This window comes from Astatotilapia calliptera, chromosome 3, assembly GCF_900246225.1.
Source record: "Astatotilapia calliptera chromosome 3, fAstCal1.2, whole genome shotgun sequence".
Classification (NCBI taxonomy): Eukaryota; Metazoa; Chordata; class Actinopteri; order Cichliformes; family Cichlidae; genus Astatotilapia; species Astatotilapia calliptera.
In genome coordinates, this window is record NC_039304.1 from 20,694,836 (window position 1) to 20,722,660 (window position 27,825).

General features: G+C 40.4%; 1 protein-coding gene across 8 annotated transcripts in view; it reads left to right on the plus strand.

The window, feature by feature from the left end:
• Window positions 1–27,825, plus strand: part of poln (polymerase (DNA directed) nu) — an 80,777-nt gene that overhangs the window by 30,914 nt on the left and 22,038 nt on the right. For 4 of the 8 annotated variants that reach the window (XM_026162261.1, XM_026162263.1, XM_026162265.1 and 1 more), the window contains 3 exons: window positions 13,604–13,661; window positions 19,930–20,007; window positions 27,695–27,806. In XM_026162261.1, the coding sequence (XP_026018046.1) occupies window positions 13,604–13,661; window positions 19,930–20,007; window positions 27,695–27,806 (248 nt within the window). Of the gene's footprint in view, window positions 1–13,603; window positions 13,662–19,929; window positions 20,008–27,694; window positions 27,807–27,825 lie in introns of those variants that run through there. The other 4 variants (XM_026162262.1, XM_026162266.1, XM_026162267.1 and 1 more) reach the window with 4 other exon arrangements.

Sequence of the window (27,825 nt, forward strand, 5' to 3'; positions counted from 1 at the left end):
GTGGTTTTCCTGGCCTAATTCACTTGTCCTGTCAGTCCACAGAGCATTTTGCCCAGCCTCTTTCTTATTGCTGAATCATGAACTCTGACCTTTACTGAGACACGTGAAGCCTCTGGTTTTTTAATGTTGTTCTGGGTTCTTTTGTGGCCTCCCGGATGAGTCATCGATGTGCTCTTAGAGTTATTTCTGGAGGCCGGACACCCCTGGGAAACTTCACCACTGTTCCAAGTTTTCTCCATGTGTGTTCACTGGAGTCTCAAAGCCTTTGAAATGGTTTTGTAACCCTTTCCATACTGATAGATGTCAGTGACTTTGTTTCTCAAGTGTTTCTCTAGATCATGGTGTGATGTGTTGCTTTTTGAGCTCTTTTAGCCTGCTTCACTTTGTCAGACTGCTTCTCTTTAAGTGATTTCTCGATTCAGCAGGTCTGCCAGTATTCAGGCCTGAGTGTGTTTAGTGAAAGTGAACCCATCTTTCCAAAAAAAAAAAAAAAAGTGGTCAATCACAGTTAATTCACGATTTAACAAGAGGCACAAATTAGTTTTTCACACCGTACCAGGTGGGTTTGGATAACTTTTCTCTCTTAATCAATGCAATCACCATTTAAAAACAGCATTTTTTTATTTTTCAAGTTGTCTTTGTGTAATATTAACATTTTTTGATGATCTAAAACATGTAAGTGTGATAAATATGCAAAACACCAGGAATTCAGGAAGAGAGCAAACGCCTTTTAACACCACTGTTTTGTTCAGTTTCAAAGCCTGTGGTAACCTCGCTAAAAAAAACTAAAGCCTAGCGTTTTAGGCAATTATCCAATTACAATGTAATTGGTACAAAAGTAAAGGGATACCCAGTCCTTTGTAAGATTGCACACAGATGGTGCTGAGGTCATAGATTAATGAAGAAAAAACTCAGAAAATTATAGTTGTTGCCCAGTACTCTTTGATACAGTTTTTTTTATTGAATTGATTCTTTATATTTGTAAGTACAGGTACATTAAGGTGGCATTTTGAAATAACACACACACTATCAGTATTAACAGTGAAGGTAAACACCCTCTGTTTAATAGTTTGAGCCAAATGCACTCAGTGCTTTTTCTGTAATTGTAAAGCTTTATTTCTGTAAGCCTGAGAAGTAGGGCTGGGCCATATCATACCGTTCACGGTAATACCGGTATAATGTTGGGCAACGATAAGAAAATGAAATATCGCGATAGAATATGGGTAAAATGCGCATGCGCAGTGCTTTTGTTTTCATACGCACGTGGCGGAAAAAGCATGGCGGCGACGAAGAATGAGAAGGGCGAACGAGGATCATTGAATGAAACGGATGAACCAGAGCTGGTTTGGCTTTCGTCCGTCAGATACACAACAAAGCACTATTTTTGGTAGAGCATGCTAGTGGGCTGTTGTTATTACCGTGTCTTTTGGAAAATACGGCACACTTTAAATCAACCCTTTGATTTCTCTGAAAATCGACAGTTCTCCCTTACCTTATAATCCCGTGTGCTTTATGTATGAATTCTGGTTGTGTTTACTGACCTCGAAACGATTGTATGTACACGGCGCTCGAAAATCTGTCAAATGTTTTAGTACGATTTTGCTAAGCTACGAACCCGCACCACTTGATGGATTGTCGGAGTGTTACGGCCATCGTAGGCAGGAGCCTTGCAGAGTGATACGTACTGTGCTTCAACATAATATTACCGTATTGTGTGTATAACCTCTTTTTAAGTTTTGTGGATATTATACATGGTTATGCTGGGGACATGTTGGCCAATTCCCACTGGAAATGCCTTTTGGTTAAACTGTCAGCAAGGAATTTGCATTTACACTGTTACATTTTTATGTAGCTTTAATGCACATAAAAAACAGCTGCTTGTTTAAGTGAAAATACATTGATGGGGTTCTTTTGCACTAATAAAGTTGTGGAGTTGTAAAGTACTTTGTCTAGTGTCAATTATATCGTCAGTTATATCGTTATCGCAAATTTTCAAATGTATATCGTGATAAATATTTTTGGTCATATCGCCCTGCTCTACTGAGAAGCTGTGCTGATGGCTTTCTTTGATTAATTTAGCAGCATTTCTATGTACTGTTGAAAAGCATTTGAAAAGTCACATCATCAGTTTCAGTGGTTCATTATAAAAGCCAATTTGAAGGCTGCATATGATCGAATTGTGGGAGCGAAAATAAACTTGACGCTATGACAATGAAATAATAAATATAAATAAAAATACCTGTAATAAATAATATTATAAAACAGACAACTGCAAAAAAGTACTTCGACTTCTGTCTCGGTATGGGGAGGTCGATAGCTCATTTCAACAATACTCAGCTGTCAGGCTCCGCTGGTTCTTCTCCTGTTAGATCCTCTCCAAGCCTCAAAGACACTGAACTTTTCTAATCTCACCGGGCAAATTGTGAGCGATGTGAGCTACACATGGAATTGATTGTGCTGCTACTAAATGATATATGTGACTGTGGGCGGCTGTGGTTTATCACTGCTCTGTTCCTGCTGTTACTCAGATGTGGGATTTGGTTGAGCATCTTATTAAGCGTGTGAATGCTTGTGGTTTGTGCTGTGCGCCAGTGTGGTCTTTAGTGATTTTATTGTACTGTGATAGTAATTTGTTCCCAACAATAAATAATACAAGGCAATATGGATGTGCCCATGTTATGTGGAAGTTTAATGACCAAATGATTAAAGTACATGCCATGTATATTTACTCTTGTTTTCCTATTTCTATTGCTACAGAAATAGAGGTCATAGTGGCCTTTGCTTCATGTTGTCCTAGGTTTTTTTTTTGCCATGTTTGCTTCCAAACTCTTATTGCCACAGCCAGTACATGCTAAAAATGCCCAATGAATTGTTATGCCATGCTTTTCCCTCAGAATACTAGAAGGTTACATCTGAAGCGTGAATTGTTTTAGTATATGTTTTAATGTTTATTAATGTTACAAAAAAGATAGTGTGCTCGCCTGTTTTTTTTCTATAACCATCATCCTGAATCCAACACTGTGGCTCTAAAAGCCTGACAGACACTAGCGATACTCATCTAACAGTCATGGATGGTGGACGGTGGGCACTTCCTCCTAGAGTGCAAAATTATCCACAACATCATAAAATAATTCACTTTGACCACTAAAGGGTGTAAAAGATGGATACAGCCAACATGGAAGTGCTGGTATTCCTCTCTGATCAGTACCAGGGGGCAATACCTGTGGTTACAAACAAATGTTCTCTCTTGTAGAAGAGTATGAGAACATGGCCCTCTGCCCCGACCTCTGTAAACGCTTTTGTGATGACTTCATGGGTCATTCTAAATGTCAGAAATTTCACAGTTTGCAGTTTTGATATACCAGTGGTACTTTTTTTTAAGCGAAAACACAGTTTCCACTGGAGCACACATTAGTAAAGCTGTTCCTAAGCTACAGTGATAAAAAGACTCAGCTCAAGGCTTCAGAAACTCATGGTGAAGTAACAATGGCTACCGCCATCTTTTATACTGTTTATGGTTTGACCCAATCACAGAAGCTTATAGCAAGATATACGCCAATCTTTGAGTAATACAATAACAGCGCAGTTCAAATAGGAAATATCAGTATATTATGGTAATTTTGCACGTATTTTTTCAGCGACTCCCTTTAGGTGTCGTCACAGCATATCATCTGCCTCCATCTTACTCCATCCCTAGCATCCCCCTCTACATGTCCTCCTACATCCATGAATCCACTCTGTGGTTTTCTTGTTGTCTGGAAGCTCCATCTTCAACATCCTTTGCCCAATATATCAACTATCCCTCCTCTGCACATGTCCAAACCATCTCCGCCCTGCTTCTCTTTGTCTCCAAACTGTTCAGCCTGAGCCGTCCCTCTTTCTTTCGATGGTAGACCCCAGGTATTTAAGCTCATCCATCTTCAGTACCTTTACTCCTTGCGTCTTCACCTTTCCAATCGTCTCCTTCTCATTCATACATGTATTCTGTCTCATTTCTTGCTGATTTCCTCTTCTCTCCAGAGTATACCTCCACCTCTCCAGAATTGCTCTCACCTGCTCCCAGTGCCTGTGTACACGTCACGCTGATGGTTGAGATCAACTATCTTATACTAGTTCCTCTAGCAATGCAGATCTAAATAGTCTGGGTAACCCTATTTGATGTTACACATACAAATAGGTGCAGATATGAGTTGATATAAAATATCTTTTTCATCTTTCTTAAAATGTCAGGTAGTCTGTAGCAGAGCATGGTGATAAATTGTGCTGCTAGGTTTGAAATAAGAATCTTTCTCCATCAGAGAGCAAGAAGGAAGAAACTTCAACCCTCCAGAGTCAAACTTATTCTGGCATAATTTAAGTCAGCTCATTATTATTCTCATCATACTGGAGAGCAGAATGTGCTGGGCGTTAATTGAAGACTCGCTCAGTGATCATTAACACGTCACATCCCACTGCTTTTAGTGGAAAAAGGTTCAGCTTGTAGTTGGTGTTTAAGGTAGAAAAAGACGTTGCTCTGCCACTCTCCGCTCTGCACACACATACACGCACATATTCAAATGAGGAGCGTTGCAGAGGGGGTTTCGCTTTCATCTGTTGTGGGTTCAATCACAGTGAAGGCTGTCTGCAGTAACAAAGGGGCGCCTGAATGAAAGCAGGACAGCTATGAAACTGGTGCTGAGTTTAAAGCGCAGCGAGAAGTGAGTCTTGCTGGAGAGACAAGTTGGCTCGTCTGTTTTTATCTGCTGAAAGCAAAAATATGTTTGAGCCTCAGTGCTTCTCCCGTGTCTGTGCCATGTCTTTCCTTCTCTCATTTTTTATGACTCTCCTGGTCCCCTTCTTCCTGCTCCCTTGTTGTTTAAGTATGTTTTCTTTGTCATTTATAGTCTCCAAGTGGCTCTTCTATCCACGTCTTTCTCTTTCTTGTTCTTGCTTTGCTTCTGTCTAACGCTCTTTCCCGCATGTACTCGTCCCCTTATATTAATAATTTTTAACATGGACTTAACCAAAGAAGACAAATCCCACCGCCTCCATCCCCTCCCTTACCCTTGGTCTTGCTGGTTTCAGCTCTAAGAGAGGAAACCATAGTTCTGATTGAATCTACTCTGCACTGTATCAGCTATCCTTTTGTGTCCCCTCTTCTTTTTCAAAGCCTTTTATGGGTTTTTAAAATTTATACACTCGTGGCACCCACAAATGCATCAAACATGCTCACTTACTCATGCAGATCCAGGGCAAAAGAAAGATGTAAACACTCTGTTCTGCTTCCATTTTCTATTTTTTTCCCTGTTGTTTGCTCAGAGGCTTCAAAGTAACGGTTTCTTAAATTTTAAAGATAACATTACTTTTTTTTCGCCCCCTAACAGATTGTGCACATTTACCTCCTCATATCATAACCTAATCAATCCAGTGTCTCGGGTACAATTATATGATGCAGTCTATCTCAGTCGAGATTGATGATTCATTAGAAAAGAGCTGCATTATTGATGTTGTGTATTTGGTGTTAAGACTGTGCAGCCGTGTCTGTTCCCATAGTGCCAACTAAGTTTCCTCCAGGGCTTGTCAAGCAGTTTAACCTTTGTTTAAGACCGCTCTGCATTCAGTCGTTAAGTGTTTTGCACAGGCAGCTCTCTCAAGGCTGAACCAGCACTTCACTGAAGTGTGCGTGATGTTCTTTGCTGACACCAGAGTGGTTGGAAACACAAAGCCAAACATGCAGGGATACGTTTTTTTTGCATATACTACTACACACCTCTATTATTTTATTTAACTTGAAATTACAGCAGGCAGTATTGCAACCCATCCTCTTCTTTGTCTTTGTCTCTGTCTGTGCATTTAGTTAACCAACAAAAAGAGGTACCAGCAAATCATCAAACTTTGACTCCATAAAAGACTGACGGTGCATTTCCGTCACCGCACCGGGCAGGCAGACGGTATAAACACCCAAGTTTGTGAAAGCAATAACTGGGACAACGTGATGTAGGATTACGATCATGATATAGTAGGTGTATCTACCAACAATCTTGGACGAGTTTGAGTCTCAGTGACCTCGATCTCGGAGGTCAAGTTTTCTGAAAATCTTGTGAATGTGATAACTGAAGGAAGTCACCTAAAATGTTCTAATCGACATCATACGTACGTGTGTGTGCTCAAATTTTATGGAGCTTGTCAATCATCAGGGGAACTGCCAACAGTGCTCTCATCTCAGGCTGTCAGGCACTGCCATTCTGTCTGATGCCACTGATGTCTCCGAATAATGTACTAAGTAACCTTTGCCATCAGTGCCTTCACACAACAACCAGAGGCAGGATAAATCAGCAGTCTGTCAGCCTGGGGACTCCTTTCACTTTCTGGTTAGGCGCGCTGCATTTTGAACTTTTTTAGCTCATTTATTTTGTCTTCATCGTGGTTTGGTTTGGTTCAGATAAAGGTTGTGAACTAGGTGAAAATACACCAGTGTTTTCTGTTGTAGACTTGATTCTGGTTTATTTAATATTCTGAGTTTAATTGTTACAGTTTTGATCTATGTTTGTATTCCCAGGTTTGTTATCTAGCCTTAGGCTTTCTGTCCTCATTCCCGCTCCTCCTGTGTCTAGCATCCTGCAGCAGTAGCTCTCTTTGAAGTCGGTCTTGTCTCCATGTTAATTTGTCTGTTTCCCGCTCATGTTTCTGTGTGGCCTGTCCTGTCTGGTAAGTCCTGACTCTCGCTCTCTCACCCTTGTTCTGTCTTCTGTAATCCTACTTACGGTTTATTAGCAAGAATGACCAGCTCTCACTAGGCCAGTATCAGAGAATCTAGGATTGGCAGAAGCCCAAGGTATAAGCATAAATAATCTGTGTGTGTCTCGCTCCCTCTGTTCCCTGTATTTAGTCAGTCTTCCTCTAAATGTGTTGTACTGTTTTACTTTGATAGTCTCCTGTGTTCAGCAGGTTCTGTTTTGGTTCCCTGTCTCGTTACTTAGACTATGTTCAGCTGTGTTCCCACCTGTGGTCTGTTCCCTTTTTGTCTTGTGTATTTAATGTCTGCGTGATCTCCCTCAATGTTTGTGTTCTGCCAGTCTGTCTGTTAAGTTTAGTTTCTAGTATTTTCCGATTTTTAGTTTCTTGAGTTTAGATTTCATCTCAGTGAGTCTTGCATTTTGGCTCCATTCCTGCCTGCCTCACACAGCCATTAAGACACCTCATCGTTGATCCTACATTTTGAAAAACAGCACTGTAAAAATGACTGAGACATCAAGGAAAAAAGAAAATTTGGAGATTCCAGCAACGCCAGTAAACGCCTGGAAATTAGAACAGACTGGGAGAGTAGCATGGCTTCACATGATTTTACTTGTAAACTTGCAGTCTAAGAGAAATAAACTTTATTTACCCCTCTGTCCATCACCTCAGTATCCAGTGGATGGGTCTTATTTTTAGGAGTTTGCTTTTCTCCTCATGTTGAGCAGATGGATTCTGGTGAATGTGTATTTGTTGCAGTGTCACTGTGTCTCAGCATGTTTGTGCTTGCACGTAGCAGGCATGTGTGCGCACAAACACGCCTGCGTATTTTAATGTGTGCGCGTGTTCTGCAGTGATTCATGACATCGCCACTGTGTGATTTAAATTGCCCCACACGAGCGTGATTCAGTCGTCCCCATCTGTTTAACAAGGCACCGCTCCTCTGAGACTCGCACTCTGGCTCGCTGTGGGCCAGATTTACGTGCATGGAAGTGCAGGGCAAAATTTTTAGTGAACCCCTCATTCAATTTGCACCCACAATCTGTGTGTAGTTAGTGCCAGGCCACTCATAGAAGTCGAAATCACTTCATTTTGAGCTGATCACTTAAAAATCACATGCTTGTTATGTAGTAAATTACTGCATTAACCTGATACAAAGGAATATATGGTATAACATACACAGAGCTGTAATTCCAGCTCAAGAGGTCTTTATGAACCTATTTTATTTAAAGATAAAATAAAGTGGGAAATTACAGAAGCCAGAATTAGGTGTTACGGTCCAATTAACCAATAAGAAGACACTTTAAAGGATTTCTCATACATGATTCGGATCAGTTTTTTTGTGTGAATACTGAACTTACTCTGGTATGAACCAGTTCTACTCCTAAAAGTGTGGCCTGAATGTCTAGATTCAATAAATCACTTGGATTGATTCTTGGCCATTCTTTACTGTCGCCCAGCATAATTTGCAGATGATATTTTTTTGCTCAACATCCATCTGCTTAATCACAAACCAGCTCCATATGACCGACGTCGCACCGGTCTTCTTTATGAGCACCTCCTCCTCCTCCCCACCTGGAAGCTCCATGCTTGCAGCTGCTGCCATGCAAACAGGCACAGCTTGATGACATCATCAACATGGCTATAGTGGTAGGACGGTATAGTCAAAATCTCTCGTTGGTTTGTTTACTTTTAGAGGTTTAACTAAGCGATCATTATTATATTTATTATAGTTTAATAACACAGTTCAGCTGTGCTGACAGATGCTTTAGCTACCAGTGTCATTGTGTGGTCCCTTCAGGGATCCATGCAGACTCCAGTGAAGGACCAATAGGGGCCACTTTCAGCTTCATACGCATTTACCCATTCCAGCTTAAGACATGAGGAGGAAGTGAAGAATACCAAGTCTGGGTTGTAATGTTGAATAAAAAATGATGTTGTGCACAGTGCCAGTGGTGGGAAGACAACTCAAAAATACAAACATCTGTATGATTAAGTGGCTCAATCATAGTCAATGAGCCCAGGAGGGAAAACACAGCAAAGCGTGTTGGTCTGTTTGGGAGTTGATAGTACAGATTTATTTCCTACAAGTGTGTATATGCGTGTGTGAGACCAACAAACCAGAATATTTCATGTGTGTGTTGTAGGTGTGCAGCAGTAGTATGTGTCAGTTCTGTATAATTCACACACAGTGATGTGATGAGGAAAGGAACCGACACAGCCACTTTTTAACACAGCCCTTCCTGTGCCAACGCTAATGTGTCTCCGCTGTGTTTGTGTGTCTGTGCATTTAAATGTACATACATGAGCTTGTTGTTGTATACCTGTTGTGGCTGTGCTGCTGCACGCCTGTGCTTCAGCTGTGAATTATAAACAATCTGAAGGCAGAATACATCAGAAGGAAGGTGCGAGAGCGCGCCCTCTCAGTCTGACTCCTACAGCGTCTGCTAATGAACTGCATCTCCATCCCTCGTGACACAGTAAGGGCGATAATGACTTGGACCACATGCAGAGCAGGTGTGTGTCTGTATTCACATTCTAAGTTATATTTAAGTAGCCAGATGCAGTGAAAGCTTTTCTCCATTAGGTGATGCCATCAGCGGGAGTTGCTCTCCCATCAAGTCAAATACAAAGCAACATTTCTTCATCCTGTCGTAAAATGTTTAATCAATTTCTTTGGCACACATGAATGTACTTAGGTAATTGCAGCATCTGTGTTTAATAACAGGTGCATTGTTATTTATACGTTATGATTATGTTACGTGTTTCAAGCGTAACTGTGCATAAACCATGTAAGTGTGTGTGTGTATTGATGGATGATATGTACTGACCAGAGCTGGGGAAGGTGACTGTCTATAAATACATTTGAGGATCTCTGCCAAACTGTACAGTCAGCAGTGAGCAGACGAAGCTGACCTGGACTCTTTTATATTTTACAATTTCTCATTCATGCGCTCTCTTCAGCTGCAGTGACGCATGTACTATAGCCTTCCTGCACCTCGGCTCTGAAATTCTTTGATTCTCTCTGTCTCTGTTCGTCTTTTTCTCTTTTATCTATCTTTTATCTCCTGATCTCCGCCCCGCTCTTTTTCCTGCCTTTTCTATCTCTTTGATTTTCTCTTTTGTCTTTGCTTTCTTCTGTTTTTCTATCACCTCTTTAACAGGCTCAGGTTTAACTTGCTCTTCAAGACCATCCAGTCGATTTGATTGTAAAAAAAAAAAAAAAGCAGCATTTCTTTTGACAAAATGACAACAGCGAGAAAAGCTGTTATCGATAAATGTGACACAACAGGTGCGAATTATCAAGGATGGCTGTGGCTCAGGAGATAGAGCCAGTCATCCACCAGTCAGAAGGGTGGCGTTTTGATCTTTAACTCCTCTACTGTGGTTGTTAAAGTGTCCTTGGGCAAGATTTTGAACCCTAGATTATCCCCGAAGCATCCATTGGAGCATTTGTGTGGGTTTGATGTTAGAAAAGCTCTTCAAAGCATAGAATAAAGTGACAGAATAAAGCAGAAAAGCAGCCTTTACATTTACATTCATATGGAAATCTTCTCTGTCTGTTTGCTGTCTTTATGAGGTGTTGCACTAACAGAAAAATGAAGAAAAACTCTAAGTGCACCTTAGAAGAAAACTAGCATCTCCACTAGTTTCTGTAATTTTTATTGTGTGTGTGTGTGTGTGTGTGTGTGTGTGTGTGTTGATTTATGCTGCCATCACGGTACTATGCAATAGTGTCTGATGGGAAAGCTGAGCAGTCATACCTGACACACTGCATGTCACATCAGGACAATGTACCCACATAGCAGACACATGTTTCTAATTACTTGCACCTTTTCCCATTCACTCCAACACGAATACAAACTCCAGGTCACGTATCTCGTAGCGTTTGTGTGTGTGTGTGTGTGTGTGTGTGCGCGTCACTGGTGTCTGCCCAGCTTCTAATGTATTCTTTCCACTGCCCACTCTCTGGCACTGCAGTCCTCCCCCCATCTATCTCCTTACCTCTACTAAATAATTAATTAGTGGCATGAGCAGGCAGCAGTTTCTTTTTCTCTGTGTTTAACATTCGCACACGCTCATTACAGGGTCAAATCGAACACTGACTCTGACCATGACCGGAAACATGCGTTTGCTTCAGTTAGTGTGTGTTTTACTTTGCGTGCCTCCTTCTCCATGTTAACCTATCTTGTGTGTGAATGTTTTTGTGTGCTTCTGTGCAATGAGTCCTGCTCGTCCTTGATAATAACCTTTAACATCCAAGCACCCTACTTGTGTACACACACACACACACACACACACACACACACAGACCCTGTGCTGTTTGTGCAGATATATTTCAAAGGGTGAGTACAGTGGGATTAACAGGGATTAAAAAGGAAGTGCTGAGTCTGAACCTGCTTTTCTACTCCCTCCATTAATCTATATGTATGCATTCTGGGGAAATCATCCTGTCCTGTTTCATCCTTCTTCAGGCTAAAAAAAACCCTCCTCTATCTGTGTAATTTTGCGTGTATGTGTGTGTGTGTGTATTGACAGTGTCTTATGTTACTCAGTGGGCGGATGCAGGGTGGGCTAAGAGCCCAGTGATAATCAGGCTCTTCCTCTTTTAAAATGTGTCTCTGAAAACTTCTGTAGTGTTGGCAGGTGAGTCAAGTTGGCGTTCAGCTTTTTTGTTATCTTAGCCAAACAAAGCAGCCAGCAGTATATAAATGCTGCGCAGGATTTCTGCAAGTCATTGAATTATAGGAATAAAAATGAGGTGGTGTGATGTGGTGCAGAGAAAGACAAGGACACTCAAGGACTCGCCTGCATTCACTGGAATATCAGGCTCCTGGTGCAGCTTTCCATCCTGCCCAACCATAAAGTTACAAATTTATATTTTAGTTATTTACAACAAGTTGCTTAATTTTTTTGTGGTTTGTTGGTGCAGGTTAGGCGTCCTGGAAGCAAATCTAGGTTTAACCCTCTGAGGTCAAAGTCATCATATGTGCAAACCCCTAATCCTACTCCACAATCTAGGAGAGCAGCACCAAGTATTGCTAGCAAATGCAGTATTAAAGTAAAGCAAAAACCTAAAGTCCAAATGTATATTGAGATGATCTAAAATATAACATGTAAGTATGATTCAGATTTTGGTTATGTATTGTTTTACATGGTTTAATGCTATAATTTTCACATCATAAAATCTCTAAAAAGCTTGTGTTTCATTTACAAAATGATGTGTAGTTAGCATAAGCATGGCTATTTTGTTGGCTTCAATCTTGTTTTATGGCACAGAACTCACATTAATCAAACTGTTAATAAAATCCACATAACTGCAATGTTGGGATTAAAACTGCTATGTTGTTTGAAGTTCACGTTTTTGATACAAGTCAGCGAGCCTGTGATTTGTACGTGCTGTCCCGTCTATTGAGACCAGAAGGTTAAACACTACATTAACCAGACAGCAGGACATGCAGCACATGAATATTATGCAAATGTTTTTAGAAATGTCATCAAATGTAACTTCCAGACATCACTTTGCTTGTTACTGGTTTATTTAATAAATTACAACATCTCAGGCCATCTGACCTTCATCAGGTTAATTGCTCAACTTTTCTCCACTGTAGCATCAAAAAAATGTCAACATTTAGTTGGAGGGCTAATGAAAACAGTCAGCCAGTCACATTAACATCATTGTGAGTGTGACATTAATCCTTACATCCATATAACTTTACACTCTCCAAATTCAGAACACATATCAGGCTTAGTCTTTAACAACACGGTGTCAATTGGATGCAAAAGTAACACTTGTTTGAGAAGCCAAACAGAGAAGCTACATGTAACCCTAACCCTATAAAGACATCTGCAACCATGAATTTCCTGAAGTACAGCATCCGTTAAAGGTGTGGGTATATTGGAAGTCTGAGAAACCAAATCTGAGAAACCAAGCCTAGGCTATACATTTTTTTTACAACAAGCATTTGTCACAGAAAAAAAGTCCCAAGGACCCAAATACACAGCAAAACATTTAGAGTAAAACTAAAAGCAAGAATTATTCATACTGATGCCCACAGTTCAGAAAAAGTAACTGTAGATGAACAAAAAGCTGTAAAATTCAAAACACATAGAGGTAATAAACATGGAAAGTCATAACAGATGACGCAAATGATAGCGAGATTAAGACAAAGAATAAGGCAGGACTGTTTATACACTGAAGACAAATAGAAGAGTCTAAATTAGGGGCAAGCAAGACACAGGTGAAGCTAATCAAGACAACCAACCAGGAAGTAAAACCAAGAACAAGAAACAACCTACAAGATTACACATACTACATGCAGACAAAGACGACTCATGGCAAACATGGCAGAAAACTGGAACACTAAAGCATAAAAACAACAATTAAATCAAAGCCAAAATCAAACCATTGCCAGTTGGAAAGTATAACTGGCAAAATATAACCTAACAAAATATGCTCCCAGTTAGCTTTGTGGAAAATGTAGGATCCAATTTCATAGTAGCTCAATCTAAACTTGAAACTAAAAGTCTGGGAATCTTTTTGGAAGTCTGCTACTTTGATTTGGACTCTTTTTACTCTTCCTTTAAACACTTTGAAAGGAGGATTTCTGACATACTCCATAAAAACACATAACATCAAAAGTACTGCAGACTAAAGACACTACTTGTCTACCTTGTGTCTTCTTTGTAGCTTTAATAAGCATGCTCCAAGTGTCTGTAGATGTACTGTGCACTCTGACCTTTCCTTCATAGGTATAGTTAGATCATCTTATTCAGGGTTCTTCAGAGAATAACTTAGAGGAACAGGGAGACCCGGAATAATGAGACACTGTTACAGGTCTAGAGTTAACTCCATCTGACTTACACAATATGTCTTCTCCTAAACTAGAACTTCCAGGCCCTGCCAAGGCAGCCACTTCAAATCACCAGGAAGCAGTACATCCAAGGTATGCTACACACACACACACACACACACACACACACACACACACACACACACACACACACACTTATTATAATAGAGAGAGAGAGAGCAAAAAACCCTCCCACACACCTCAGAGAGTGACAATGATGCATTGGAAGTGCAGTGCAAGTGTATGTTAGAGAGTGAGGAGGACCTCCTTTGGAGCATGCAGAATAAGCTGGAACAAGTTAAAAAAAAAAAAAACCCAAAGGACGATAAAGCAGCAGCAGCAAAGGCCTTCTTACCAAACTGTGTCAAATGTGTTTCCTACATGTTTGTGTACTACCCCCCTGCTGTAGCCTCTTCTTGTTTTGCTTGTTAGTTCAGGACTGCAGCTGTAGCACACTTCTGATTTCAGCCTGTGGATAATTAAAAATGCAGTTTGTTGCATTTAATTATAATAATAATCAGTTTTATGGACGTACAGCTCAGAAGTTTACATCCATTCATCGTGGGCATGAATGTCGCGGTAAATTGGGGTTTTTAATGATTTCTTTGAACTGCTCTTTTCCAGGGTGGAACGATAGTACCAGATACAACTTAAATGACTTTTAAAAAGAGTTGGGTGCACAAGTTTAAATTTATTTTGGATTTTCAGATAGCCGCATAGGGTGAAAAGAATATATACAAGCTCAAATTTATGCATACATTCTACACGGACACCTCATTAAATATCCTCTCCACGCCCACCAGACACTTTAGGTAGCCATCAAGAAGCTTCTGGCTTGATTCTGATTGGATATTTTTCACATCTCACATAAAACTTTTCTCCAGAAGGTGTTTGGGTTGTAGCTGTAGCTTGAAGGTATACCTTTGACCCTGTGGGAATTAGAGAAAATCTAAATAAATTCAAACTTGTGCACCAAGTCATTAAAGTTGTATGCTGTGCAATCATTCCACCCTGGGAAAAGAGCACTTCCAAGAAGTCATTAAAAACCCAAACGTAACATGACATTCATGCCAATGATGGGTGTTTGTGTAATTCTGCACATAGTACCAAGATCCTCAAATGAACATACCAGAATGTGAAATATTTTTCCTTCTTAGAGCGCATTTTCATTAAAACATCTCTGGATGCATTATTAAGGTTGCATTTATTACTAAAATACAAACTTGGGTTTGTATAGTGTATCATACACAGAAAACCAGTCTATCTCCGTTCTGCATGTGGTGTTGCTTTCATGATCCATATGAACACAAGCATCCACTTGGCAGTTTTAGACCTGATTATTTTTCCAGTAAGTGTTCTTGTCAGGCTTTCTCCAAGCTTTAATTACTGTGATTTTCCCTTGCTGCACACTATAATATTTGGTAAATACTTTCAAACTGCCAGCATGAAAACAGCAGGAGTCTTCAGTTTACATGAAAGTTTTTTGACAACTCTACAGAAAAATTACTCTATGACAGAATTTGGCTATGATGGCAAACTTGAATTGGATTGAATTTTGAATTGATATACCTTTATTAGTTCTACAAGGGGAAATTTCATAAGGCTGCCGACCTATTGCACGCAATGGCGGCGCCATCTTACCATCAGACCATACATACATTACACAAAACATCACATGGGGAACACGGGTCAGAGAGGTATAACAATGGAAAATGCACCACACGAGGAAAGATAAGGAGAAAAAAATAACTCCCCTCAGACTGAGCTCCAACAGGGAGATCAGTTTGAGAACATAAAAAAAACCCCACCTCTGCACATAGCACATGAAAAAACTCTTAATACACCAAAGAAACACATGACAAGCAACAGGGGTGGGTAAAGGGTGAGAGACAGCCGATTTAGACAGTACATCCGGGCCTGCGTGCGCTGGTCTCCTTGATCCACCGTCAGCATCGGAAGGGAATAAGCGTTGAAGGCGTTTGGAAAGGGAGGGGGGATGAGTGTCAGTGTATAACAGTCTTCCAACCAACCCAGGTGGCCTTGCATGGAATGGGAAAGAACAGACTAAACACAGTCTGATAGGTTTGTAGCTTGAACCTATTCGCTGGAACGTTGAAGACAATATAATTACACAGCAAGCAAGACACGAAGTAGGCAAAGTTCTTCATGTTTCTCGTGCACGGGAGAGAACCGGACAAACGCCGTTCCTTTGCTTGACCCCAGTTGCTCTCGTCTGCTCCCCCGTAACACCGCTCTTTTATTGAGGTTACATGAATATACATAGGTTCATTAACATATGACGTCGACATACAAACATTGAGTACCTTGCCTGTGCGTTGTGTAAGTGTGTGTGTGTGTGTGTGTGTGTGGGGGGGGGTCAGAGTGTAACCCCATAAATAACTTCCCTAAACCTGCTGGTCTGGAAGTCCAGCAGTTTATCTAAACAAAAGGCACTTAGACTAAAACAGATATAGATACGTTTATCCTACCATAAAACAATAAGACAAGGTACGACCTCTCTCGTGCTCCCAGAGTGCTCTGGAATGCACACAAAGTTTGCAGACTATTAAGGATCAACCCTCTACCAATCTAAAACTAATTATAAAACTCTAAGCATATATAAGTAGATATTTCTAAGCATAAATGACAATCAACAATACAAAACCTGACACAGTCGTTATCAGGGTGTTGTTGTTCAACTCCAGCCTTGAGACAGCAGCTGGCGCCAAAGGGGTATCCGCATAAGTGATGGTATTTTTTACTTTAGTGCGAACAGCAGTTCTACAGTCCAACACTGGTCTCTCAATCTCCCGTTGGTGAGCCGCGAGCTTCGCCATACTTGCGTTCTGTGATGTTGTCATTTCTTGTGCTCAAGGAGCCGATTCTGAGAACTCACGGCAGTGTGCCTCCCCGAGATGTCATCCAATTTGCGCCCAGAGATGTTATTCCGGGCTAGCCCTTCCAAGATGTAATCCAGTCTGCAGTCAGAGATCTTATTCTGAGTATTCACAGCAGCCGTAGCCTCTCCAAGATCTTATCCGTGCTGCACTCAATGAGCCCATTTTGAGAAACTCACGCCTCTTCCCATCGTTTCAATCCCAGCGGGCAGCCTTGTGGGGGTTTGAACAGCCGGTTCCGCTTCCTTAATTCTTCGGTAAGCCAGGGCCAAGCCAGCTCCGATCAGCAAGAACCCTGTTACCATGGTTCCGAATAGGTAGATATCATCAGCACTCAGGCTCACCCGAGCCCAGACTTCTCATTGAGAAGGGGTGTCAATTGCATCTAGGGTCCAGTTGATCCAATCCATAATTCCTCTTTTAGGTTTTAGAGAACAGACTGTGAGAGAATATTCCAGGGAAAAGTAATACAAAAAACACAAGACTAGACAAGGACATAAGAGGCTAAGCAGGGAAGCTAAGGGAGAGGAGGAGGAGAGGAGAAAAGTGCGACCGCCTTCGTCAAGAGCAAGAGCAGACGAAGTTTTCTTCAGTTTATAGGCCGAATAAGTAGATTATAGGTTGAAGCTCTGTCCAGAACAGGGTTCATCAGTGCTTTTTATTTCATATCAATGCAGCTTAAAATGTTAAAAATGATGTTGAATCTGTCTTAAATCCTTTAAGACATTATTTCTTTACATTACATTTATATTTATATATTCTAAGTTTCACAACCATCATTTATTAAAGAACTGGATTTGTTAAATTCCAAATCCCATAAACTAAACTAGACACTCACGACACATTAATCGAGTGTAATTAATCTGTTTTTACCCAGGTACAGTAAATCTTTGATTGGCACTTGATGATGTCTCTGGGCAGTTTTCAAGGCCCCTGTCTAAACAAATGGGAAAAGAGCCATAACTTTAATTTAAGGGCCCACAAAGTGATAAAAAGTGTAGAAACCGAATCAGAATAAATACTCTTATTACAACATTACAACATTAAAATCCTCTGTGGTAATGTACAGATGCTGAATTACAAAGATTGAGTCTTTATCCAGATAGTTATCGACGTACAGTTGAAGCTGTAATGCGTATGTCAGCTCAACAACACATTTTGATCATGTTTAGCACTCCAGCTGTTGATTGTCTCTTTGGGGACAGAGGCGGGAAAACTACAGTCTTTGCTTTTATATTATATTTTCTTTTCATTCCTTTATTGCTGTGCCTCCCTTCTATAATGTCTCTGACTGAACATCTCAACCTAACATTTGTTTCATGCAACTGTGATGCAAAGAGCTTGTGACAGATTACTAGCTCCTATTTAAGGATGGATTTCCTTGCTTTTATGAGGTCATCTGGTATCTGGAGAGTCAGTTTAATCCTTGCCTGCTTCACAGCTACCAGATCAGCCGGCTGACAGCGAGTCCCAAACACAAGATGATGAATAAAACATTAAAACAAGTCCGTCCGTCTTGGCGTGACCACTGACACAGACACCGCTGCTGTCAGGCACAGCCATTGGTGCTGCACTCAGCTTTATTGCTTTATCTCTGTCCTCTCAGTGCCTTTTTTATTTCTTCCTGTGTGAGTGATTCATAGGTGCTAACATCAGCACCTCTGCTCCCCTCTCACTCAGGCTCCCAAAGGTCCTTGTCATCAAATCCTCTTCAGCCTCTGCTACATCCCTCGTATCATCCGCGCTCTTCCTCCATCACTATCCCTGCTTCCCTCCCTCTGTCATTCTCCTATCAGTTATCACTTTGTGACTTGAGGTGCGAGGTGGAGACACTAATCACAAAGGATAGCAGTGCATCAGTTTGTGTTTATGATATTTGTGTGTGTGTGTGTGTGTGTGTGTGTGCAGCTTTAGTGGGATTTTAATCACGCTGACGTGGGCCGTGATGGTTCACACAGTGTGATGGCTGTTATTGTGGTCATTTCTCCCTTACAAAGGTCAGCACTTCAGTTCAGCACAGGGCTGTGATAGCCTGGTCCTGATTGGGTTCCTCTTAAAGGTGTATTGCAGCAGCGTAACTTAACCCTTTATGAAGTCGGATACAAGTGTTTTTCTTGCTCCTTTAAATCCCCTGCTTACATTTCCTCTGAGTGTCTCTTTCTGTATACTCCACAAACTCTTCATTCAGTTTTGTTCATGGTTTTAAATGTGCCGAGAAAGATATCCCTACATTACACACTGAGATTCTACACATATATATAGTGGGTCAAATGAATTTGAATTCAATTAGCCATGGCATTTCTAACAAGAAGGGGAAGTGATAAAGCGGGCAAAGACATTTCCATTAAGCTCAGCATCTGTGTGGTTTACAGTATATTGATCATTATTTATTAAATGCCTGACATTTTGATTGCACAAAGAGTGCATAACCTTCATTAACACTCAGTGGATCAATGGTCCAGTAATGTTATAGTCACAATGGGGAAAACAGTGACTAAGACCACAAAACAGCTAAGATTGTGGCTTATCTTGCCTTTGAAATGGTCGCTTCAAAGACGGGAACCTGGTTTGCGGACGCTCATAGTCAGTTGCCATCTTCAAAGCAACTTTGGTGCATGAAGGTGACGATAAAACAGCAGCTAGACGGAGTCAGTCTGCCAGCAGTTTGGTATTAACTGGGGTCAAGTTGGCAATTACATTCAGTCTGTTTGTAATAAATCGTGAGTTTTATTTTTATTCCAGTGTGACTGAGCCATAAAAGACCTGTGAAGCAAACCAGATGGCATTCACTGAGTAGTTTTTTATTTAAAGCCAGTATTATCGCATTAAAAATATTAATAAACGACATCACAACACAGATAAGAGTAAGTTAAGAACAAGCTGTCTGTATACAGTATGCATTTAAACTTTCCTGCACTCTGATAGCAGCCACCCTGTCTCTTTTAAACAGCAATACCTAAAAAATGTTCTATGTCACATCTATGTTATATTTACATTTTTATAAATTAAGCTAGCAGTATATGAGGTCATTAAAAAGTAATTAAATTAGCTGTTTATGGGGAAATAAGAATAAACAGGGAGCAGTAAAAGTGGGATCCAGAAGAGATTTTATTTCACTTTAATTTAATTTAATAAGGGTAATTTTATACCTCCATAACAATGAACTAGCAAGCTAAATTAGTGTTGATATCCTATCATAAATGAATAAATTGCATTAAGTTGGAAAAACAATAATTAGTCATTTGAAATGTGTATTATAATTTTTTTCTTGTTAATTGGACAAGAAGTTTTGTTCACCTTCAACTTTTAATGCAAAAACCTGTTTTGAATCCAGCCTTGAGGACAAGTGACAAGAGGCTGTAACCTGTGTATAGTTATACATTTGTAGTTTGGAGTATCTCTTGCTTTACAGTAAATGATGATTTACAGAGTTATTCCTCAGCGCCTGTGTTTGGTTCTCAAAGGAAAAGAAGACGAGGTGGTGACTGTGCATCCTCGGGCCATGTTCATTCCTCAGGAGGGCTGCACGTTTCTTGCTGCAGGTGAGGAAATAGGAAGTATCAAAACATAACCTTTTTGGCTCCTCGCTTGTTCCCACAGCAGGTAGCACCACACGTTTGATTTAGAAAAGTTCTATACCAAATGCCCTTTGTGCCATAACCCCAAATTGGATTTGTGTCTCTGGCTGGAATTGAACCAGCAGCCTTTTTACTTGCCAGTGGATGTGTACACGACTACACCATGGAACGACTTGTAATTCAACCTAATTAAGTGCATGTGAAATGATATTATAGAGTCATTTGGTATCTTTATCTTCCTGTGTTTGTTTTTGATTCCAGAGATCTGTTTATTTTGGGATTCATACAGCGTATCGGATCTCTTTAAATGCACTTTGTCAGTGCAGAATAACCCAATGTTGCTTTGGACACAAAGGTATCTCCTGTACTTGTACTTAGAGTACATGAGCAGTTTAATCACTGCTCATGTTTTGACACATCATTTATTCTCGAGTCGACAGAAATTACCTGCTCAGGCATGTCTTTGCATTTACTGTCGAGCCAGACAGTAACTACGTCTAAGAGAGTGGAAGAATTGCTGCACCGTAGTAGTGCCAGCATTAGTTCTGCTTTTGTAGCCTAGCCTAGTGGGAAGAGTATGAACATCTGTTTTGACAGCAGCCCAGATTAAAATGAGATATGTGAGTAAAACAAGACTAATTAAAGCCTTTTCAGTAACACTTAGTAAAAAGAAAGGTCTCAGTAATAAATGTCAGTTGTAATAAGACTATTGTAGGTACTTACAAGATAATTGTCATACAATAGCAGCATGTATTATGTGTTAATTATGCTCGATAAGGTGTTAATTATAGCATCATAAGCCCTTGTTAGACAAAATCACTTGTTTAATTCTGTTTTATTTAAATAGCACCAAACAACAACAGTTGTCTCAAGCTACTTTATACTGTCAGGTAAAGATCCTTCAATAATACAGAGAAACCCACAACAATTCAACAACCCTTTATGAGCAGACAGTAAGCGACAGTGGGAAGGAAAAACCTCCAACAGAAACAGACTTAGAGAGGGGCAGCCATCTGCTGTGACCGGTTAGGAGTGAGGGGAGGAAGACAGGACAAAAGAGCCACAGATGAATAATAATTCATCTTTAAATGCAGAGTGTATAAACATATGCTGAGTGAAGAATAAACACTCAGTGCATCATGGGAATCCATGGGACTAGTTTTTCAGCGTCACTCTGAGATAGGATATTTCTAAATTTAGAGATATTGTGCAAATGGAAGAAAGCAGCTCTTCATATTTGTTTAATATGTGCACTGAACGACATATCCTGGTCAAAAATCACTCCAAGGCTCCTCACGGTGTGGCTGGAGACCAAGGTAAAGCTATCCAAAGTAAGCATCTGATTAGATACTGTATTTCTTGGAATTTCAGGGCAGAGTACAATAACCTCAGGTTTTTCTGAATTTAGATTCAGGAATTACCTGGCAAAAGTTCATAGACATTTTAAGAATGCAAATTAAAGGCTACTTTATTAGAATTGTTATATGCTTTATTTATGTATTTATTGGTATTCAGCTCTGTGCTTATTGACCTAAGTGTTTTTTTGTAGCTACTGCAGCTAAAGAGAGAGTCCTTCCTAGTTAAATATTTTATTATACATTAATTATACATGTTTCTTATCAGCAGGTATATAATTGCCTATCAACTAATGCATGTTGCAAAGATCTGACTCTAAAGCATTACACAAGTTTCACTGATCTTCTTTTATTTTCTGACAAACATTTGCAGCATCAGTGTTCTGACTTCAGGTCCCGTACTTCAGCTGAAGTTTCTAACTGTGAGCCCAAACAGCCCTCTTTTGCTGACATGACCTCGACTGGCATCAGAAGGTCACTCCTGGGTGCAATGGTGATGTAGCTGTGCAGGCAGATAGGGCAGAGTCGGGACACTGTCAGTCTGGGAGAGCTTTGTGGCAAGCCGGGGTGTCTGCTGGTCCTGACAGTGTGGCACACTTACATAACCAGGCAGATAAAACAGGGTTAGCATGAGGACAGCAGCAGAGTAAGAGTGAGGATCCCACACATACACAAAGAGCAGGGAGGCTCTAACACGCTCGCGCCAGCAAGCCAACACATGCCCACACCAAAACATGGACTTAGAGGCAAGATTGCCATGGAAACAACCCCTCCGAGGGAGGCCTCGCAGAGCCCCGCCACTTGCATGTCCTCTGATGTCCTTTCCAAACTGGAACTGGTACAGTGTGTGTATCCGTGTGTGTGTTTACACAGGAAAGCAACCGCTGTTCCTTTCCTGTGTCCTTATAAAAAGTTCAATGAGACGCATCAGAAGGTATCTGAATATTAATTTCTAGTCTGTAAAAGCAGTGTGTGTCTATTGATTCCTACCCCCCCCATTTCACCTAAGATAAACAAACTGTTCTTCGTACTACATTTTGAACATCCTCCCTTTCCCAAAGCAACCTGTGTGCATCTGATGTGTCATTGTTTATTTTTACATTTCTGAACTCGTTTGTTTTCTGTTGGGAGATGTCTGCTGGTGTGTGGGAGCTGCAGAGTGAGGAAGAAAGGGAGCTAGCCAAGATGAGAACAAGGCAAGCTTCCGACCCTCATCAGGCCTTCTTAAAGGCCTGCAATTAGATTGGTTTTATTTTCATTTCTTTAGCTTTCTAAGTTGATAAAAGCAATACTTTTGGCCATCCTGCAAGCTTTTCATCAGAGATTTTAATTTAGAAAAAGCCTCATTCAAATATGTTATGAAGCTTTTCAAATGGTTTGACTATCAAACAGGCAGATGAATGACAAAGTTGAAGGTAAATTAAAATGTTAATAGCAGCTGCATAATGTGCTCTTTTACAGTATCAGCAGACATTTTAGAGATCAAAGGCTGACTTTGTTCACATCTGTGTGCGGGCATGACTCATAATCTGCTAACTTAATTATAATTTAAGTTAAGTTTTTAGAGAAACAAATTCACCTTGACCTCCAAACATGGCTCATGTAGCATATTTATTAGTTCCCTGGCTTTAATTTGGCTTTAAGTCTCTGAAGCCTGTTTTTTTAAGTACAAGTGGTAAAAATTATGAAGTTTTTCATTGGTGGAACCACTGAAATTGTTTACATTTACTCCATGGTATCTTTTGAGCTTCAAAGTCAGCAGCTCAGTTTAAAAAAATCATTTATTTCTTTATCACAAACTGAAGCTGAACAGTATTAGAAGAGGACAGAGCAAAGCTGATCAGAATAAAGAAACAATGAAAGAAATAAAGTGCTGAACAGATTACAGGGAGATTACCTCTATTGATCCTGATACTGTTTTCTTTCCTGAATAAACCCTGGCTGCATTTGCACAAAAAATGTACAAAGAATATATATTTAAAAATATCAGCAGCTTTCTCTTTCTAGAATTTATTTTCAATCATGAAAAACTAATGGCACTACTACTCAGTTTCTTTTAATATGCTGTCCATATTAATGTTTAAGTCGTGTCAAGTTGTCACTAGCATGAGCTTCTTGCACTACTGGTGGGTGCAGTGCTGTAGAAACAAAGCAGGGTTGAGTTAAAGAGAAGCGTTTTGTCTGTCAGGGTTATTTCTGTGTGGATCGATTCAAGGTTTCCTGACTGCAGGCCTTGGAGAACATATATAGACCACACACAGGCTAAGTCAGGATCACAGATTCACGTGTTTCATACTCTAGCTGCATATATTTCTATAATATCAGCCCAGAAACTTTCTCTTCTCCTTTCTGTTTCTCTTTATACACACACACACACACACACACACACACACACACACACACACACACACACACACACACACACACACAAGGATCCTGGTCAGCAATATGTTTCTTAGGCTGCCAGCCATGCTTGGAGGAAGTGTGATCGAGCTCATGAAACATTAATGAGATGATATCTTTAGAAACTCCCTCGCTCATCTCAGCAGAACCAAGACTGTCTCTTTTCCTCCATCTTTCACCTCACTATCACCCCTCCACCCTGCTTTCTTTTCTTCATTCAACCCCCTGGAGTCTCTGCCTTTATCCATCCCTTTTAAAATTTCCTTTGCAATTTATACTCGGAGCTTGGCTAAATGGAAATCAGTGTTTGTTTGAACCCACATTGTGAGCCGAACAGTTGAGGGAGGCTATTACAAATTCCTTCCCTTCTTTGTAGGACTGAATGATTTGACCTGAAATCAGCATTACATAAACTGTCAGACTTAGCACAATAATGACAAATTTAATGCTGCTTATTTTTAATGCACTAGGATATAAAATATTCATCCTCAGAACACCATCCACATATACACCAACAGAAACCTACCGCAGCTGGTATTTTTATCCTGAGTGAATATTTTCCTCTGGCTGTTTCCAGTTTCTTTTCCCCACATTTGGTTGACTTTAATTTGATTTTGGAGCAGGGAAGCAAAGGAAAGGGATCTGTCTGGTTGGAATACCAGTAAATGTAATGTACTGCAGTGGCTTTGTCAGAGTGAATAGAAATGTGTGTTTGGGTTTCCTTGTGTGTGAGTATGTGTGACTACATCTTAAGAGGTGTTTCAATTTAGATCTACCAAACTGACAAGAGAGCAGCTGCCCTAACATGCTGATCTGTGTGTTTGTGTTTGCATCTGTGCGCATGTTGTGTACTCTTTGTGTTTGTCCGTAGTTTCAGCCTCTGGTTATCTTTCTGCTTATGAAAAGGCCTTTTCCGAAATGGGTCAGGTGTCAGAGGCCTTTTTAGTTCAGGTATTTTATTTATTTATTTGTTCACTTATTCATGTATTTGATCTGCAGTTGTACTCCCATGAAACTGTTTTCCTCTTTTGCAGTTACTCACTCCTCTCCTATCTCTATTTTATTTGCCACTTTTTTATTTTGGTTTTTTGACTAATATTAGTCTTTAAAAATATGCGTTTCACCTATTTTGGATTGCAAGTAAGAATCAGATTTATTTAAAATACTGTTTTAGCTTTTTTAAGGTTGAAGAAAACATATTTCTCTGGGTGCAGCTTATGGTCTTATAACAGAGCTGTGAGCCTGAGGTGGCCACGTTAATCCCTCCCTATGACATCATACAGAGCTACAAGTAAAATAAACAGTTTAAAACAAAGCATTTAGAGTAGACTGATGCCATCAGTGACTTATTTAAAACTTTGGCCGTGACCACGGTAGGTCGATATTAGCTTGTTCTTTAGTTCGTGAGTTCTCTTGGGAGATCAATGAGTTTAAACAGCATGAAAGTCATTCACAGTACATGGCCTTATCATTTTGGTGACACGTTCACCAAATGCCTAAATGTAATTACCATTAGATGAACTAAAATACTTTATAGTCAGTGTGACATTTAAATGTGCGCTGCCCATAGTCACATCAGGTTTTAATAACAGCATTTATGTAGAAAGTTGCGTGTCCTTTCCCTAATAGCCCACATTTACGTGGCAGAGTTTGTTCACTCTGAGGCGGATGCAGTGAAATGGATCCAAATCACGTCAATTACGCTATGACATGGAAAATAAAATCAAAGTGCCTTGTGAAATCAAATTGATGTATTCACAGGAAACCCTGTTGTTAGGGGCATTATGGAGAATTAGGGAGCAAGATACAATAGTGTAATTGCAGCATGCTTCATTACATTGTCACGTAAGAAAGTCAGCTCCCGTTGGGAGCTTTTTGACACCTGCGTACAGTAAAGTTTTAAAGTACTCGGCTGAAAAAGCTCAGGGCTGTGCTATTAAGTGGAAACGTATGCACTAAGTCACAGTGGTTTTCCAGATCAGAACAATAAAGCAGATGTTTGTAAGGAAAGTAGCTTATTCCCAGGCTGGTAATGGCAGGAATAATGGGAGAAAGATTACTTTCATCCAAAGTGCCAACACAAAATCTCTCTAGGTGCTCTTTGTGATGTTCCAGCTGGTTTTCAGCACTCACTGAATCTGGCTAAAATTAGATCGTCGGGGTCAGTAAATGTGCTGAGCGCCTCTGGATCAATTCTTTTGATTTACATGAGTAGACACTGAAAACTTTGATTGTAAATCTGGCTGCCTTGTCTGTGTTGTCTCCATAGCCTGTATATAAATGATGGATATGAGACTGTGATATGCACCTTTGGTTTGGGAAGTCTTGCTTTAAAGCCATGATTTGAACATTGTTAACCATCTTTTTTGTTTTGTTATATTTTAAACCCACATGTTCTTAGTGAGGAATGGCTCTGACTGGGGGATCAGAGCCAGGTTATGTTTTATAACCTAACTTTTAAACTAGCAATTGAGGTCATAAACTCCCCAGCAAAGTGTTTACTGAAGTCAAATGTCAAGTAAGTAGCGAACTCGGACTACTGCTGTTTTATGTACTCTCTGTGGTTATGTGAGATTCATTTCAGGGAACACTTGATTATCAGAGGATAACACAATTAAAGTTAAACTTCAGGAATATCAGTCAGTCCAGTTAGTTAGAAACCATTGTGAATCTATTTCACCTGTTTTGGTGCAAATGAAAGTGACAAATCCTGCAGTGGAGAGGCAACAAGACAACACAACAACAGGCCCAGTATGTGCTTCTTTGTGCAAGGATGAACAGAATAAGGGCATGATGTCCTTTAGTAGGATCTGTGCTCACAGCCCAGAATCGTGCATCATGATTGGCTGGAACACCAGAACTGGGAGATCTGCCTCTGGTGCTTCAGTCTCAGAAGAGAGCAGGTCCACACTGAGCATGTGTGACAGACATGAAAGACTATACAGATGCCATGGTGAATGTTATGCTATTAGCACCATTATCATGTGGGTCAGTGATTGTATGGAAAGGCATATTTTGGGGGGATAGCACAGGCCTCCACATGCTAATCAACAGTATCTTGACTTCTGTTAGATACCAGGATGAAATGCCCTGGGTTCCTCCTGGTCCAACTGGATCCAACTGGGAACCTCTATGGCACCACCCGTGGACTGTGGAGTGGCTGCTTTAACTGTGTCTTTAATCACCTTTAATCTTAGCAGTTTGACATATACATTTTGGTTTGGTGATCGAACACTGGCATCAACAGCTGGTAGAAACACGTGGCTCACAAAGACGCAGATATGTTCTACACACAGTTTTATTTTAGCTCTTATTTCTTCCTGGAAGCTCTCGCTCTTTAGACCTTGGTGTCTGTATTGATTGCTCCACTCAGGAGGGCAGGTTGGGGAACAGAAAGTAGTAGTTTTCGCACCAGTAACACTTTCCTCTGATAGAAATGTCTCAGATTAATTGTAAACAGTAAAAGGGAGTAACTTCATGTGGAGGTGGTAGGATGTTGTTACCTTCAAAAGGAAACACACTTGCTGTTTTAACCAACTGCTGGCTCTAGCTGTATATCGACTATCCAGACATGAAAGTGGTATTGATCTTCAAAACTGCCAGTGAGTGAAAAAGCCCTTTGCCCAAAATGTCAAACACTTTTTAAAATATTCACAATCTAAAGCTTTTCCTTTTGCTTTCTGTGGAGTTGTTGTGATTAGATGATGACCAAATAAGGCATGTATTTGTGGCCTGGGATTACTCATGTTGTGGGGACACAAAGTAAATCTCCTTTCACAGACTCGACTCGTGTTTTGGGACAGAGAATTAAACCTTAAATCTGAGAAGTTTCGTTAGAGGTTGCGGTCAGAGATAAACATGGCTGTGTCTGTGTGTTTGTATGTGTGTGTCAGACTTTTGTCAGGTGGAGCTGCGTCTGTTGGCTCACCTGTCCTCTGACCCTGAGCTGCTTCGCATTTTTACCAACCCGCAGGCCGACGTCTTTACCATGCTGGCCTCTCAGTGGTGGGTCTCCATCAGTCAC